The sequence below is a fragment of the Drosophila ficusphila genome, unplaced genomic scaffold (genome assembly GCF_018152265.1).
Source record: "Drosophila ficusphila isolate 14025-0441.05 unplaced genomic scaffold, ASM1815226v1 contig_787, whole genome shotgun sequence".
In the NCBI taxonomy this organism is placed as follows: domain Eukaryota; kingdom Metazoa; phylum Arthropoda; class Insecta; order Diptera; family Drosophilidae; genus Drosophila; species Drosophila ficusphila.
Genome location: NW_025064732.1, coordinates 225,838 through 243,656, shown reverse-complemented (window position 1 = coordinate 243,656; position 17,819 = coordinate 225,838). Strand labels below are relative to the sequence as shown.

General features: G+C 38.2%; 1 protein-coding gene across 1 annotated transcript in view; it reads left to right on the top strand.

Annotated features, from left to right (window-relative positions):
- The first annotated feature begins 12,324 nt into the window (after positions 1 to 12,324).
- Positions 12,325 to 17,819, top strand: part of LOC108093462 — a 43,297-nt gene continuing 37,802 nt past the window's right edge. Inside the window, 3 exon segments of the mRNA XM_017193538.2 lie at positions 12,325 to 12,519; positions 13,591 to 13,940; positions 13,942 to 14,190. Coding sequence (XP_017049027.1) covers positions 13,737 to 13,940; positions 13,942 to 14,190 — 453 coding nt within the window. The 5' untranslated portion in view covers positions 12,325 to 12,519; positions 13,591 to 13,736.

Here is a 17,819-nt window from a genome sequence, read left to right as displayed (position 1 = left end):
AATATTCGTGACATTCTTTTGCTTCTCAAAAAATAAATATTATTAAAAAGTAGATTACACGTCTATTTTATTTGTTTTCCCCCTTTATTTGTGGTCCTTGACTTCAAATAAACGCCCCACACACTGTACACATTATCACTTCAATTTCCCTAATCAGCATTTACTTTCACTTCAGCCTGAAGACCTCCCCAAAAACCTCCCATCATCAGCATCTGATTCCGAGGCAGACTCGTCTTCGAATTGGCTTTAATTTAAGAATTTTTTATATCCTGGCTAACTGAAGGCAGAAAGCAGAAGTCACGGCCAGACCTACGAACGAAATCGCTTGACGAGCCTTCAGGCATTGTCTGCGTCTGCGGATGAGTCTCAGTCTGATTCCGAGTCTGAGTTTCAGTCGGTTTAATGGAATTTACCTCCTTCCCGGACTCCGAATCATGACTGCCGCGTTTTACTGCATACTTTGCCACGGAGACGGAGGCCGGAAAAAATGCTGATGCGACAATTATAGTTATTGTCTGGCTGGTCTGGAGAAGATCAGCCAAGACTTCCCTAATTCGGGAAGCCAAAAGTACGTGAGGCTGGCGAACTCCTTGAAAACTCCCCTTACTTCCCCTCATTTATCCCGATGGCAGCTGGCACATCTTGAATTTCAGATGGTACTGCGCCTGTTTTATTGCTAATGTAAACATGTTGTTGCTCCTTCAATGTCTTTGACGCCAAATTGACACATTTCTAGGGCGGATATTCCCGGCATCCCGCATCCCAAATAGTGTGCTAAAATGTTGTACGTGCGAGCATCGAGCTTATCAACACTAACAGCAAAAAGCAGAAGGCATCAGTGATGACGACTTAAGATTACAAAAAACAATGGAAGGAATGCCAAATATAAGTATTTATAAATAAATAAAAAAAATAAATACTATAATAGCAAATAAAGCCAAAGTTTAAAGTTTACAATTTTATTAAATTTATCGAAAGGCAACCCTAAAGTATTTGTAAACGAACTCTTGTAGAAAAAGTCAAGTGTACAACACTAAAAGTCAGCTACTGGCAATCTTTAATTTTCCCAGGCAGGTGGCAGTGGTAAAAGCCCTTCAGGCATTCGAAATTTATCGAGGCTCAAATCAATTTACGTCAATTCTCGCCTCGGGCCAAGTTATGTGAGAAGATTGCTTGAGTGGAAATCATGACTGCTACGAGTGTCTAATGAGGCGACTCCGAATATAACCCTTCTCCATTGAATTGTGCAACCCCCATCTATACATGAATTTTCTTTCATAGTTCTCGCCCCTGAATTCAAAGCTTGTTTTATGCGCATCATCCAGAAATTGCCTACGTGTTGGAATTTTTAAAACATTTTTCGTGTCCGCCTGCGCTTATTTTGTTGACACTCGACTTTTGACCGGGCCAAAAGGGACAGTCAACGAGAGTCGTTGATCCTGCCGCTCTGGCTGGGAAATTTAGGTCAAGCGGTCAAGTGTTTTATGTTTTTTTTTTTGGGGGGGTGCTGAATGAAAACCTTTCAAGGGTTTTATGATGTTTGCCTGCAGTGGCAAAAAGTTTAATGGGAAGAACGAATCATGGGTTTAATTTAAGAGAAACAAAAGGCAGTTCCAAATAGTCTGAAGTTTTGTTAAGTAATTTTGAGTTTAAAGTAACAGAAACATTTCCTTACTTGTGAGAACTTTAATACAAAGAACTTTAAGTTACAGTCCCCCAATTAAATAATCATTTAAATTAAAGGGTTTTAACATGCTCTTGATCTCATCTGCAAACTATGTTAATTTATTGAATTTATTTCAATTATGCCAAAAGAATTCCATTTGGATTCAATTTCACTAATGACTTTGGTATGTGACAACCTTAACCACTATCTATGTCAATCCTTTTGCCACAGGAATCGCTTTCTCCTGCACTTAGTTGCCTTGACCCGAGTGCATGTAATATCTATGCTAGTGAATTATCCGAGGAGTGAAGTTTTCCATTAAAGCATGCTCTGAATAATTCAACGCAATTTCGGTCGCAGTGCAAGGGTAATTGATACTAAAAGCGCAAGCTGCAATATAGTACCTCTTGCATAATTGAAGGCGAAGTGGCTTTCGTGTGTGGCCAAATCAAATTTAATTAACTGACTAAACAGCTGCCCGGCGAATACGTGGAGGCATTTGCTTTTGCGTATTTGCCTGACTAATTAAATTAATTTGGCCATTCAAATTGCAGGCATCTATACGATTGGGCTCGAAGTGCGGACACACACTGCAAATCTGAATCAAAGTTGCACATTCTTCGTTGAAACTCACCTAATTGTGTCGAAAAGCGTAGATTGCTATTGCTCTTTGCTCGTTGACCGGTTGGCAAATTGCTATTTACGGTCCGGACAGGTCGGCAGGATCCGGCGAATGCCATCAAAATTGCTGCACAAATCTGATTAAGATTTCAGTTTGGTAAGCGATTTATGAATGCCAAACGAGAGTGCGTGACCAGTTCTGTTGCAGGAATGCCTTCTCCTCCTTTTTGGCAAGGATTAGGAGCCAGTTGTCCTCCTCCTCTTAATGTTTCCGTATTTGAGTAGTGTCGCAATGGCTGCAGGCCAATTTCAGTCTGAAAGCCTTTCAAGTTCTGGCAAAAACAAAGCGGCAGACACAGAGCTCCAGGTTCGTGTCACTTAAAACTGGAAGAGGAAAACCCGGTAGCGTTGGAAATGCTTGTGTCCTTTTAAATGGAGTTGGAAACATTTTTGGGAGGATAATATTTGTCTGAATGTGAAAAGCTTCGCTGTGATTACACATTTTAATAGGATTTCCTGTGCATTCTTAAGTATTGGTATGCAATTTTAAAGCTTAAGAGTAAAATAAAATAACTGAATTGTTGAAAAACCTAGTTAATCCATAAGCTTTGTAATATAAACAACTCTTTTTTGTACCGAAAAGACTCAAATACCAATAAAATTGCAATTGCTTTTATAAAAACATAAGCTTAAAATACATCTGTCCATCTCAGTTCTACTTTTTCTTTTTTTTTATGTTATCCAATATTGAATTTATTTCCTGAATGTGAACTCCACTTTATTCTATTTTTATTCGCGGCTACTTTGTGGTTACTAAATCAATAGATTCAAGCCAATTTTCTTTCTTAACCAAGTCTTATTGCCAATCATGCCAAGCGGAGTTTTCTTTTATCAAGGAATCTGTTTTGACTTATCTCAACATTTCTCGTTGTTCCTCTATTGCATTTCTAAATTTCATTGTATTCCATTCGATTACTTTAAGTCATTCCAATTTGATTATCTGGCGGTCATTTTTTGTACTCTCTACTTATTTCACTTTTCAGAACACGCTATTTATTTATTATGCATTTCTTTTCACTGCCGGTTGTCTACCAAAATTTGTTTGTTTTTTTCCGGTACTGCTTGTCTGGCGGCTTTGACACTTTGTTGTGGCCTGTCGCTTTGCATTTTGGCCTGTTTCTTCCATTTCCTCTTCCTTTGAGTCTACTCCATTAGGACCTGTTTAGTCTCCTGGGTAGATTATCACCGTCATGGCCAATGAGCGTGGTGCCGTTTGCCTGCCTGTTTGCCTTTTTAACGTTTCAATTCTAATTTAAATATTATATTTTACTCTCTCAAAAAAAACTTCAGAAAGAAGTTCAGAAGAACAGAGGGGCCTGAAGTAATGTTTACACATATTCCTTTAAAAAAATGTAAGTCTGAAGGTTAAGGAAATTAAAAAGCAGCCGGGTATAATACCCGTTTTTATCATGTCATAAATATTTTTTACCACTTTAGCATGCTGACATTTGCCAACTCATTTAGTCACGCCATTTTCAGCCAATTAGCTAATTCAACCTTGAAGGGGACTATCCCAGGTACAGTCCCTCATCGCCATGTTAGTTTGCTGTTAATTAACAGTAGTGTGGAGTAAGCTGGATTCCTTTCCTTATTTGCATGAATGATTGCAATAGTTGGGAGAAACTTTTCGACAAATTATGATGCTGTCAACTGCCGTTGGCTCTTGGCTTTGTTTCGATTTCAGCTCTTCGGCTCCTGTTTTGTTTATATTTTTGCTTTGTCTGGCTGTCGCAGTGGCTGTCACATGTCAAATGTCAAGTTCACTTTTTGGACGCAGCTGCTGCTCCTGCGAACTATTTTGCATTCCGATTACTTTGCACTCTCTGTGGAAATTTCACTGCAGCAGTTGCCAAACACTTGACGTGACTGCTTATGATAATTCAGTTGCCATGTTGATGGTGTCTATCTATATATACATATATCTGCGAAGATGACTTGATTTACAATGGCCGAAAGTAAAATACAGGAAAATCCTGCCATTTCGATTTTGTTGATTCTGAAAAGGAAATCAGAAGTAGAAAACTTGTTTTGTAGTCTTAAACGTTGGCTGTCTTTTATAAGGTTCTTAAACAAATATGCTCTTAAATACAAAACAGCAATATAAATTTTAAAATTTATCAAAAGACATGTTTAATACATTTCCGCTTTGAGTAATAATAAAAAAGAAAAAACAATTGCAAAAAATACATATTATGAAAATAGTGCTGTTATATAATATTTTTTATTAACAATGAAACAGTTTTAGAATATATCAACAAAACCATCATCCCAGTGATAATCTAAGCTACGCCTTCCTAAGTTTATAAATTTTAGATGACTATAATTCAACTGCAAATATGCTCCTCAAGTACTCATAAACATCTCACTCATAATTCCCTAAATGAACTATAACTCTAGATTCGTCCATCATGAGAATATCACTCATACGCACCGTGGGCAAAGTAAGGCCTAGAAGAAGGAAAAAACACTAAACGAGCAGCGCCAAATGGCGCATAAAACGAGAATGAGCCGAGCATAAAAAACGCAGAAGAGGAACTGCTGCGAGAACAATGTAAACAGGTGGAAAAACATACCCACGGCTTTTCCTTCAAAACTAAAAACCAAGAAATGTAGCCATAAAAATGATTTAATATGCTTTTTATATGAGAAAAGTTTTGCAATTTTTGCACATTTAATGCCAGGCACTTACTTGACATTTGACGTTGCAACAGTCTTGTTAAAGTTTGCACAAACTTTAAGACTGCGCATTCTTAGTTAATTATGCCCGCCAACCTGAGTGAGTAAAACTTTTGGCCCTGAAGTTTTTTGCTTTTCCCCTTCTTGGCCTTCAGTCGCTTCCTTTCGTTTCGGTTCGCTGCCAAGTTGCGTAAATTAAATCTAATTGAATTTACAACTTCCATTTGAGTTTGCCCAAATGTGATTACAATAAGGGTTCGGCTATGGATATGTTTGCCCAACCGACTTGGGAATTATTCATGTCACTTGCTAACTTGACACGCCCCCTTCCTCGGGAGAAGAAGGCGTTGCCTGGAGGATATCTAAGAAGCTACTTGGATAATCAGCGGCTTTGTTGCGACACTGAAAAGTTTCCCTTTGCTTTCTTGGCTTTTTATTGAATTTAGAGCAGAGTGCGTAAAGAATGCTTCGCTTGTTTGTTAGAGACTGTCCTCGAAGGACGAGATGTTGGCCGGATAAAAGGGAGTGCATTGAAATTCCATTCCCCACACTGAGATGTCCTTTGTCTAGGCTGAAATGGGCTGGATAAGGCAATAATGTGACACACATAGGAAATGCCAGCGAGGCAACGATAAACCGGAATTAAGAAAAGTTTTCAATTGTCAATCGCCAAATAAAATAAAACAAATAAAAAAGAAAATATATGTGTCTTCAAAATCTACAAAAGCAAACAAAGAACAACATTTTACGCTCAGATTGTCTTTAAAAGCTTGTGCTTCATTAAATTTCTTGTGAAAACGTATTTTCTCCTTTCTTTATTAAATCGAATTGTTAACAATTTCCAATATCATTTCACTACTCATTTAATTTTTACTTTCCTGATTAATTACAGTTTCAAAGTTGTTCTAGCGAACTTTTCCTAGTTTCTGTTTTGGCCATTCCTAGCCAGTCAAAAACAACCTTTGGCAAGTTCATTTTCATGCTCATTAAATGCTTCTTCTCCGGCAAACAGAGAAACTCATCAAATAAATCAAATTTTCCTTGTTAACCCTTCATTGAGATTCTTTTCATTTTCTGTTCGCCCAAAGAAGGGGAAAAACTTTTTTTCCTCTTTCAGTGGCCTAAAGGGTTTAACGGGCAAGTCAGAAGAGAAAAGTTGCGCCAAAAATGGCGTTAAAATGTGTAATCAGAGAAGCGACACGAAAAGGGGATCAGGATTGGGGTTCCATAAGGTCAGAAGTGGATTGGGTGAAAGGCATGTCAGCAACTGTCGATGACGTCGACTGACTGTTAATGAAAATTGTTTTGGCTGCGAGGAAAAAATACGCGAGAATTGTTGGATTTTCCGATGAGCTGTTGGGTGAAGAGGAAAGGGTGTGGAAAACGGGGTGCTGCTGTTGTAAATGATTGGTGAAAGTCACACGCCCGCAGCCTTGCCAAACTAATTAACGCCAAATGGGGCAGAGGCCGTTGAATGATGGCTCGGGGCTTGCTTATGAAAAGGGAAGTGAAGATGAAAACCAAAAAAATTAAGGGAGAAAAGGATTTCCTCAAGATGGAAGGAAATGGTACTTTCAAGGTTTTCTTTTCAAATACTCTATACAAATCAAGGAAAAGTAAGTAAAGGTATATTGATTATTACACTCCATGAAATATATCAATACAAAATTTTATAAGATTGTTTTAAATTCATTCAAAACAATAATTCGATATACTTTTTTTTTTAATTATTGGTATTGATTTTATTGTTGTTGTCATAGAATAAATGATATCTATATAGAAAAAAGGTTAAACGCGATTTTATAAGTAACTTTTTTTACAGAAAGTGCATTCCCTATTCAATTACAATTATTACCTCAATCCTCCTGTTTACTCCTTGTGATTTGCCTCGTTAAATCCCAATGCAGTCAGGTCTGGGAAATCCTGGACTCAGTCAAAGGCTTTCCCTCGTTCTTTAAGTTTTCTGCTTTTCCCACCGAAAATACACCACATCAAACAACAATGACTGACGTTTAGCAGGAGTTGCTTCGCTTTTCCTCAGAGCTCTCCTGGAAAGCCTTTTCAATTACTCACTAATATTTACCTTGCTCGCTGCGAGGCGAATAGAAATTTATTTCATTTGACATTTGCTGGCTGAGCGAGCAGTCTAGACAAGCGGCACTTAGGCACGCGCCCCAGCCCCTGCCACGCCCCCAAAAAGTCGGTGCAACACTATCACGTTCTAAAGTTTTCGTTTTATCTGATATTCCTCGGCGGGATATTATATTTGTGTGGAGGAAGCCTAAAAGTGCATCTCTGCGTCTGTTTGTCATCGAATATTTATGGCCACTTAAAAGTATGCAATGAAAATTCGGAATTTATAGTTCCTTTGCTCAAAAATGGCAATTGAAACCGCAATACAAGGCGAATTTATAGGTTAAAAAATAAAAAATTGGTGGCTTTTATTCGAGCGATTAATCAGTCATTTAAAAAGCCCCATCAATTTGTCCTGGTGGCTGTGTATCATCGCAGATCCCATCTTCATCGGTGTCTTTTCCCCGAATTCAACGTCATGACTCAGCCACCTTCACAAAAAAGTCATTGGCCAGGCGGTTTTATTTTTTGTATTTCCCTGGCCGTTAAATAAAACCCAAATTATTATTGAAAAGATGCGATAGACAGGCGGGCGTCAATTTCAGAGGGACAAAAGAAATACCGGCAAACATCGAAACCATTTTAATGAAATGAGATGGCAGGGGAATGGGATACCTTTTCTCTGTCCGAATTCAAACGATTCTCGTACCGAAATCGAATTCTAATAAGATTATGAGCGTTTTCATTGAGAGGATTTTAGCTACCTGTGAGCCAAAGTATTCAGGTAGTCGGCCGAGGAATGTGAATTGGTATGCCAGCTGATGGAATAGAGTGCCAAAGGAGTTAAGCAGAAGTTAAAGTCAAGGCTGAAACTACATATATGGGAATCCAGTTTATTGTGGTTTAAACTCAGCGAACCGTGAAGGGAACTTTAAGATAATATAAATACTGCTTTAGTTCAACGTATTATAGTTTAAGTTAAGTACCAAACAACTAACAAAAATAAGTTATTCATTCTGACGATATTAAAACATAAGGTATCGTAGAAAAATACGCGTCCATTTAAGTTACTCTAATACAAATAGTAAACATTTTTTAAAAAGAAATCTTTTAATTATCAAACATAAGCCTCATTTGCACAGTTTTTAAGTAGTTAGTTAGTAGTCCAAAACAGTTTTTACATGTATCTCAATTTTATATAAAAGGTATCTAGATATTATATTTAAGTTGATCTTCGGAGTTCAGCGACCGCTTATTTAATTTTTTTAAATGTTCCCTCATCTTAAATGCTCCACTATTTAATCTGTTCTCGTCACAACTCGCAATCAAAAGGCGAGCTCCAAGTTGATGACCAATAAAGTTGTCAACGCCGATAAAGTTATTAACATCGCTTAGATTAATTAATTTAATTTTCGTTGACCAATTTACACAGCTAATTAAAAGTGGCCGAACCCCCGATGCGACGGTCTCTTTCAAGTTGTTAGAAGGGAATGCGTGTTTTCGGAATGACTTAATGGGGAATTAAAATGGGAATGGGAATGGAATTGAAATTGGGAATGCGACCCCGGCTATTAGTTTCTATTACAAGCGCCGCACGTTGACTAATTGCCCGTGGTCAGTGCCTGGAAACGAGCGATCTGCGGAAACTGATTTACAAGTGCGCTCAGAGAAAAATGCACAATCGCCACCGCAACAATAGCCACATAAATTAATATAAATGGAGTGGTACTTTATGCACACTTCGACGTTTTATCAGTGATTTATGGTTGACTGTTTTGAAAACAAGCCATCAGCCAAGCGAGATGTAATCCGCAATCGGAAAAATATGCAAACTGCCTATGAAATGTTTATAAAATGGAATGATAGTGAACAAGAATTACTCTGCAGTAATGAAGAAATTAATTTATAGTTGATTTGAAATGTTTAATTTAATTGAACAATAATAATGTTGTTAAAGAAAACTGTATTTTATCTGAATAACATTATCACTTTCATTGGTAAAATCAAACTATTCATCTATAAAAAGAGTATTTCTTGCATCATTTGCAGCACATCATGAATCGTCAGTTAGTAATCAGTTTGCAGTTTGCTCCTCCACATTTCTCTTGCCATCTTATCACTTCGGTAGTGGAGCTTATCGGAAGACCAGTCAGCTGAATTACAAACAGACAGACACAACTAAATCAGAAAGAAAAAAACAAAAAAGAAGTGACATCAGTAATCGGCATCCAGCAACCAGCATGTTGAATCCATCTGGTTTTCTTCTACAGCTGATAAGAGCGAAAGGCGAGTTGAGGAAATGTCACTTTTGCATTGTTTTATGCAGTGCATACAAAACATATGACAAATCTTCACAAACCCATACAATTGAATAAAATGTGATGGAAAAAAGAGGAAAAAGAGCGCAACACAAAGTCCGAACGCGCCTTTTCCTGCCCTGCCAAAGTTTGCGATAAAAAGGGGAAAAAAGTTCTCGAATGCGTCGAATGCATACTAAAGATATGGCCAAGCCGATATGCATAGAGAAGTATCGGGCAAAGCTCCCAGGAGAAAGGGGGACGGAAGTCCGCATAGAAAGAGAGGCAAACAAAGCCGAGGAGGAACAGAAGAAACTTTAGTCTTAAATGGCGACTAGACGAAACGGCGTCGCCGGCATTTTGATAAACCATTGAAAATGTTAGAACAAAAAAATCATTAAAACGAAGCTTTTTCCAATACGGAACGGAAATGCGGCACAGAACCAGAAAAGCAAAAACCCAAGACCGAATGCCGCCTTCTATGGCGGAGTAGAAGCTATAGAAAGCCGGAGAAACATTTGAATGATTATAAAAAGACACCACAAATGGCACACTTAGGGGTCTATTAAATGTGTGTATATATTCCGATTAGATAAGCATGGGACTGCAAAGAAGCCAGTTGAGTTTATAAGACCTCCCCAGTGATTAAATTAGTGAATGATGAATGGTAAACAACATATAGCACAAACAGATTACTTACCTTATTTGTATTTATAGGACTGACAGATCTAATGAATCACCTAAGAGATATTTATTATAAAGTTCGGGGAGCAAACTTCTAACATGAAGATATAACTTAATTGCCCCCTCCATTTACCTCTGTTCTTTTAATCCTACAAAGATAAGATATGATAGACACAAAAGTCCCTGAAAGAATTTCCACATATACGTTTTAGAAGAACTTTTGTCTCTCATTCCCCCGATCATATTTCTCAAGCCACCAATCATGATCCGATAATCACAACAAATTACACGAAAGGCAGACAGGGGAGCATTGGAAACACACAGTCAATAAAGTTATCAAACCACTTGTGACGGTCGCCAGACACAAAATCAAAAATAAAATCCATTTCAAATGCGACCGAACAACATGTCAAATTCTCAGAATCCCCCAAAAAACCATAAAACATAAAAACATAAGAAGCGATCCGCGAGACACGACAAATTTTCATCGCATTTATATCCGAAATTAAAAAATTATGCCTGGCGCCAGACCGAAGAACCCCACCCAACAAAAAAAGATTTGGAGTCCCATGAATGGCGTGTCGATTTGGTAATTGAAAACTAAAACTGAAGAGTAGCCAAAAACTTATAGAGGGCCTCCATAGATCTTTCTGAAATGGCACGTTTCGTCTTCGAGTTTGGCGCAAACTAAAGACAGATAGCGATTTGCCGGTGATTTGCATAATTGCGTGATTCGCATTCCAAAAAAAATACACACACATGTGTGTCAGTGTGTGAAATCCGTTAATATGAATCATCTTTTTGGTGGGGAGATGGAACCCCAGACAACTCTTAGACCCGATGAGTCCACATCTAGACTCATCTTATGGTAATTTCTCCTCAATGATACAATGAGTCAAGTGCCATTCGCTTTCGCCTTCATTTTCGAGTGTTCGATTATTTTTTTCAAGAAAAAAAAAAAATTAACGCAGTTCATACGATTCTCTACAGATTTTGGGACATTGAACTGGGCCAGCATGCAACAATTTGTGGTTCGTTTGCGGAGAGACAGTAAGCCTATAAATCCCCAGTACAAAGCCAAGGGAACAACCTGTTTTCCACAGCCACCGACGCAAGGGAATCAAAGGGGAATTAATCTTTTCAATCCCTAAGAAAAAACAATTTAAAACAAAAAAACTAAAGAATTATATGCAACGTAGGAAAAATATTTATATTTGTTAATCTGATCGTCATATTTGTGGTTTAACTCTTTAGACTTTATCTACCATATTCGCATACATCACGTCAATAATATTTTATTCCTCTTATGTGAAGGAATTTCTTGGCTGTTGGATTGTGTTCGATATGAGGTTGCAAGTCAGTTTGTTTTGGGAAATAAATATAAGTTCCCAAGTCAACACTATTATGACCATTATTCTAAAAGTAATCGTATTCAATTCAATAAATTAAGTTGTAAATTTGTTTTGCTCATTTAGAACAAATAGAATAAAACACCTTTTAAAAAAAAACTGTAGTGATTACACATATCACATTTCTTAAAATTAGTCATGTTGTATAAAATGTTTTATAAACTTTCAAGTTTAGCCTCTATTAAAAGAGATTACGTTAAGAATTTCCAGGTAACTTACGATGAGTTTTTAATAATTTTTGGGAATTGCACTGGTGAGTAAACGACCAAATCAAAACACTGGGAAATTTTTAAGCAACTCGAACCTCTCATAGTGGGACAAAATCTACAGTAAGTAAGCAAACAAAAAAACTATTGAAATGTATTTATTATCCAACCGGAAATAAATACTTTAGTTATTTTTAAAATAATAATAATAAAACGCGAGGTACTCATACTTTAAGTTAAAAAAAATGTTTATTAGTTCGTTGCGTTTTTATTTTTCAGGAAAGCAATGTTTTATTTATGTTCATTTATTTTCCTCCCAATAATATTTTTAAATATGTATGCAAACAATTAATCAATATACCGATAAAAAGTATAATTTATTATTTATTCGAAATTAATTGGAATACAATTTCATTTGTTTTTTCTGGTAAAGCGGATAAAAACACACATGCTAAGGTCTGTGTTCTAGTTTCAGAACACTCTTTTGCTTATTCTGAATTCAATTTGAAAAAAAAATAAAATAAAATACTTAAATACCACTGTGCGCCTTTCGAACATGTTCGAAGCGACACCCGCATGCCGATGCACGGAACTCGAGGGAAAACCAGTTTTCTTTGCGGCAGTCAGTCATCAACGGGCAGCTCGCGTGGACAGTTCGCCTTCGCAATTCGGTCGCTCGTTTGCTTTGCGCGACCAAGTCAATTTGAAAACAAAATTTTGGCCAAACAAAATTGGTTTTTTCAATTAGCCAAACCACGACCACTCGAGAAACCGCAAAGAAATGCGACGCGACGCGCTGCCAACTAATTCAATCTAAATCAGTAGAAGTATGTGCAACAAAGCAAGAAACCAATTACCATCGAAATCAAAATCAAGAATTAATATGTCAGCGGAAATATCAAAACAAACGTGTTTGGCATTGCATATGCGAAAGCAACGCGCCAAGAAAATATAAATATAAATAATATGCCCGACCAACGTCAGCAAACAAAACTGATCGGGCCAATAAACAGCTTGAAAAGTGCTCGAGTATCGGTGCGAATGCCAAAAGATACATTTGTATCTTTCGGATTGCACTTTGCAGTTACCCCCCACCCCATCGAAATTCACCCAGCCCATCCACGCAGTGTTTATTGTGCGAAAGTAAAAACTACCTGCAACAGACTTTTGAGACCTGCCCAGACCGAAAAACCCGAAAAAGAAAACCAGTTTTGTGAAAATTATTGACTGCGCTCTTGTTGCTCTTGTTGGTTTTAGTTTAGTTTTTATTTCTCGTTAGGCTTCATTTTTTTTGCGCTATTTCTTGGCTGCACTCCTCTGCGGATTGCTGAAAGGAAAATGGCAATAATAACAAGCCGAAATTGGCGGCTGCCAGCGGACAGATAGAGCAGTCATAAATTAAGTGAGCGGAATGGATAGCCGTGATAAGAAATGCAATTGAGGGAGACATAAATAACAAAAGGTGTCAAGGGGTTCTAGCTGAAAAACTGAGCTCTGAACTGAGGTGGCTTAAAAAGGTTTATGCTGTTAGGGCAAAATCCGTTAGATAAACGTTCAGATTTTCCACTAAAGTTAGCATAATCACTCTATAAAAAATTATCTAAATAGCCTTGGAAGCATATATCACTTAAAAATAACATTTACTTTTGCATTTACAACTTTGCTGATTAGTACACAAGTCAATAAACTCAAGTGATTATTGCAAGCAATAAAATATATCCGAGAAGCTTTCAAACTAAACCAACACAATGATTCATAAAAACAAATGGAAACCCGCAACCCACTTAAATTTTTAAAACCCTAAACAAAACGCAATGAACTCTTTATTTATTTATGAAAAGTTCCCTGTTCTCAAACCAAAACCTAATGGAAACCTCCCTTCGATTTTCTACCCACAGTCAACTCGATAAGTGCAACATTCCCCTCGTAAATAATTAAAAAAGCGTTGCAGTTAAGTTACCGCTTTAAACAACGATCCAACTTAAAAACAAAAGGAAAACCTTCCACCTAGGCTAAGAAATAAAATAAAATAAAAAACCGGAAAATGCTCATGCACACCACATCAATTTCCACAACATCGACGGCCACCATGACCAACTCATCGTCCTCGGCCACGCCCACACCCGGATCGACCTCCTCCAACAACAGTGCCACGCTCGAGACGCTCCACCACCAGCAGCAGCAGCAGCAACAGCAGCTGCAACAGCAATTGCAGCAGTTGCACACGAACGCGGCGAACAATTCGCGTCCCCCCCTCGCGAGCTCCCTCCATTCTGGACAGTCCGACGCTGGCGCGCGTGGAGCGGGCTCGTCTGCGGCTGGAGCAGCAGGAGCGGGAGCGGGAACGGGAGCGCAGCAGCCAGCGGGAGGGGGGCGGTAATGGCAATGGCAACGGCAGTGGGAGCGGGGGAGGGGGCGGCAGCAGCACCGGCACCGGCAGCACCGCCACAACCATGAATCGTGAGGACAGCCTGGAGCGCAGCATTTTGGATCCCAAGGTGAGCGTCCAGCACACTCTGCACACTGAAAATAAAATTAAAGCCCTAAACATATTTTTTAAATCACATAGTCAGTTTATAACTCTGATTCAGGGTTAAAGTGATATCCCAAATTTTTTATATGTTGTTATTGCATATACATTTAAATTCAAAATATTTAAAACTGATTGTCACACAATGAAATATATAACCATTATCTCATTCATTACACATAATTTTTAAATTTTAAATAATTTTTTTATTATAAATTCAATATGAAAGTATTTGTTGTGTGATATTGAAGTTTTAAATTATCCCTGTAATGATATCTACCAACAATTTATGACTTTTTTATAATTTTGTATAGTTGACTACTTTTTCCTTTGCGATATAACGCAAATGTTTTGTAATAGTAACTTTTCAAGATCAAGAAGGTCGAAAAAATAAAAATTATTTTTTAGGGAACAAAAAACCTAAAATAATTTTTTCTCAGTGTACTGGTCCACATACTCGTAGAATATAAATTACAATTAAGAGGGACGCGGTGGGGGGATCGAGAAGAGCCTACGTGATAATGAAGGCCCAAGTACGAGACTTCACTATCGCCACGATCCATCTGAAAGCATCTCGGCAATCTCGTTCGAAACATATATTTTTATCTCTTAATTTATTGAAATTTTTCGTCAAATAATTCTCGAATACCTTGAGAGCTTGATAAATGGTTAAGGAGGGTCTTCATTCGGGCCGTAGAAATTTTTTAAATGTTCTGGGATCCACCTTTTAAAGAGCTTACATCATACAAAACCGAAATCTTTTAAATGGCCAAGAAGAAATTTAATTTAAACTGCAGAAATTCTTTAAATGACACGTTTTTAAAGTTTACATCATTAAAAAGCCTCTTAAATTCAATCGTTAGACCAAATGTAAATTATTTTAGATCAACAAAAAACGAAAAAAAAGATAATCTTCTAGTTTCTCTATTGGCTAGGATATATAATATTCGGCTATTTATATTTAGCCTTTTAACAAATTAAAGTTCCAGCCTCGTTTTCTTTTTTGTACACTTTTCTTAAGCGTATTTATATATTTAAACATCAGCAGGACTTTTTAAAGCCCAACCAAATCCTTGTGAATGTAAATCCAAGTGCTACCATTAGTGTTTTTCTAGACATCCGATATCCTCCATTCCCATAAAGCTCTTATTAGATTTGGTCCATAACCAAAACGAATGCCTTCTTGATGCTGCAAATTAGTGGCTACCTTCTACTAAAACCGAATGGAGCGCGCTGAAAGAGGAAAAGGCAAATAGAACAGACGTTCGGTGGACGGAGTGCAAGAAGGCCTAAACCAAATAAGCCATATACACATTTTTTTGCTGGCGAGGCCGCAGTTCTTGACAGGGCCATTTCACTAATGGCCCAAGTCCGCTCCTTTGGGCTGTAGGTGACTGACTGGCCATCTTTCCTGCGGGGCGGAGAAACTCCACTCGGCTGTCCGAACACGACCTTCTGGCTATATGTAAATGCTTTTTATTTTGTTATTATTTTGTTAACGCTCTTATCGCTGGCGGTTTTTATCTTGACTGGGGTCTCATCATCTGGCAAAAGCCTCTTTAGGCTCTGCTCATTTTTATTTCTTTAAAGCTTACTGCTTTCCTGGGTATCTTTGCATACATGGAAATGGAAACGGAGTTGGGTTGCTTGGCCCCTGCTGCCTGTCCAGGTAGCTTAGAACCTGGTTCTCAGGTAGCCGGCCTCTGTTCATGGTTGAAAACATAAACTGAGATAATGAATTGCGAAATACATATATATCTATTAGCCAGACAATAACAGTGTTACGCTGGCAGATAGCAAAAGAGCTAACACGAAATGTAGATACGATTTTAGTGAGTTCTTATCTATGATGTGTAGTGGAGGTCTTTACCTGAGAATGAATGGAAATGGATAAAGAGATAGTATCTGTGAAATACTTATATTCGATCACATTTAGTGCTTCGATTATCTTGAGTAACTTCCTGCGAGTTCGGGCCAAGTTCTGCTTTTAGCTCTTATGTCACATCATCAATTCTGTTTGGCCCTTAGCCAGCAGCCCTCACAAGCCAAGTCAAGACTGATTACCTGATTCAGTCAGGGCTTTTACCTCCCTCCATCCAAGCCGCCCTCTTGTCATCTGGTAACAAATTGTACGTAAGAGTTTTCGGGCCAAATTGCCTGCATAATTTCAGCAGGGCCTCCCCTTTTTTCCCTCCTGGGAAACTGCAGTCAAAATATTTGCGCAACTTTCTTTGGTTGTGGCATTCCTTTTTCTTTTCTGTACTCCTTCAATAGCTGGCGCCTTTTGGTCTCCTAAATCTTGCAGGATTTGACTCACGAAATCGATACAAGTTGCGCAAGAGGCCTGAAAAACGATTTGGGGTCAGCCCCTTTTTTTTTTCTTTACAAGGGTTAAGCCCCTTAGATCGTTGAACTCGCGACAAGAAAATAACACCTCAAGTGTCCGACTGCCGAGTCATAATTAGTCACACTTAAAAAGGCATTGGCCCAAAGACAACGCGGCCCGTTAGTTGGCCATGCGAAATATGAGCAAAAGTGAGGCAGACAAAACCCGGTAACTGGTAACTGGAAACTGAAAACTGAAAACTGAAAACCAGCAAATACAAGAGGAGCCTTAAAAACAACAGCCAGAAAGCCAGAAAGCCAGCAAAAGCTTTGCTACGTGCGCCGCACTCTGTGAGATATATGTTTGACCCACAGCGGTATAGACCATGTCCATCTTGCACCGGCTCGTTGCACTCGGCTGCAGTTGCAGAAGGGCCAAATCTCTTTGCTCATCTGGAGCAGAAAGGTGGTTCCAGTGAAAAGAGCCCGAGAGGAGAAATCACAACCCGGGCGGAAGACTCTTTCAATTTTTTCCAGCTTGGCAATTTTATTTTTCATAACGACCCAACGATGGTTTGGACCCACGTAAACAATTTCAATAAATTGTACATTCAATGTCAATTTATTTTGCTGCTCTTTTGGCGCGCAATTCAATTTAACGGCACACATTCCACGCGAATATGTGAGAATGCTGTGTTGGGCACAGTGTTTTCGCAAACAAATTACAAAAAATCTAGCAAAAAAATAGAATGATAAATGAAAAGTACATGGTTTTGTGTTTTACATGCCTGAATGCGCAGAGAGGCCTTAGAAATGGTCAGTAAACGCGAGAGTTTCGGTGTTGAATGGTTTGATGTGTCGGCTCGAGTTTCGGACCTTGGATGATTCAGTTTTCGTAATATAGAGGAAAAAGTGGGTGCAGAGAAAGATCTTTATTCGAAATGAGAAGGGTAAGATTTAAGGGGGCACAGTTTTTATAGGATCGGTCAAATGGTGAAGTATTAAAATGTGACTCATAAAGTAGCAGTAACCAGAAATGATATAATCAATTGAATGATCATTGACTGATTCATCAATTAATTTCAATGCTTATTTACGTAAATATTATATCAATAAAGAGGTATTCCTACAACTCCTTTCACTGACCTTCTCAAAAAGTACCAAACATGCGTAAGCACTTCCAATCTTCACAAAAAAAAAGATCTAACCCTTTCCTTCAATTAGCCAACCATAAATTCGTCCAAAAATAGAAACAGCCCACAAACTCGCTTC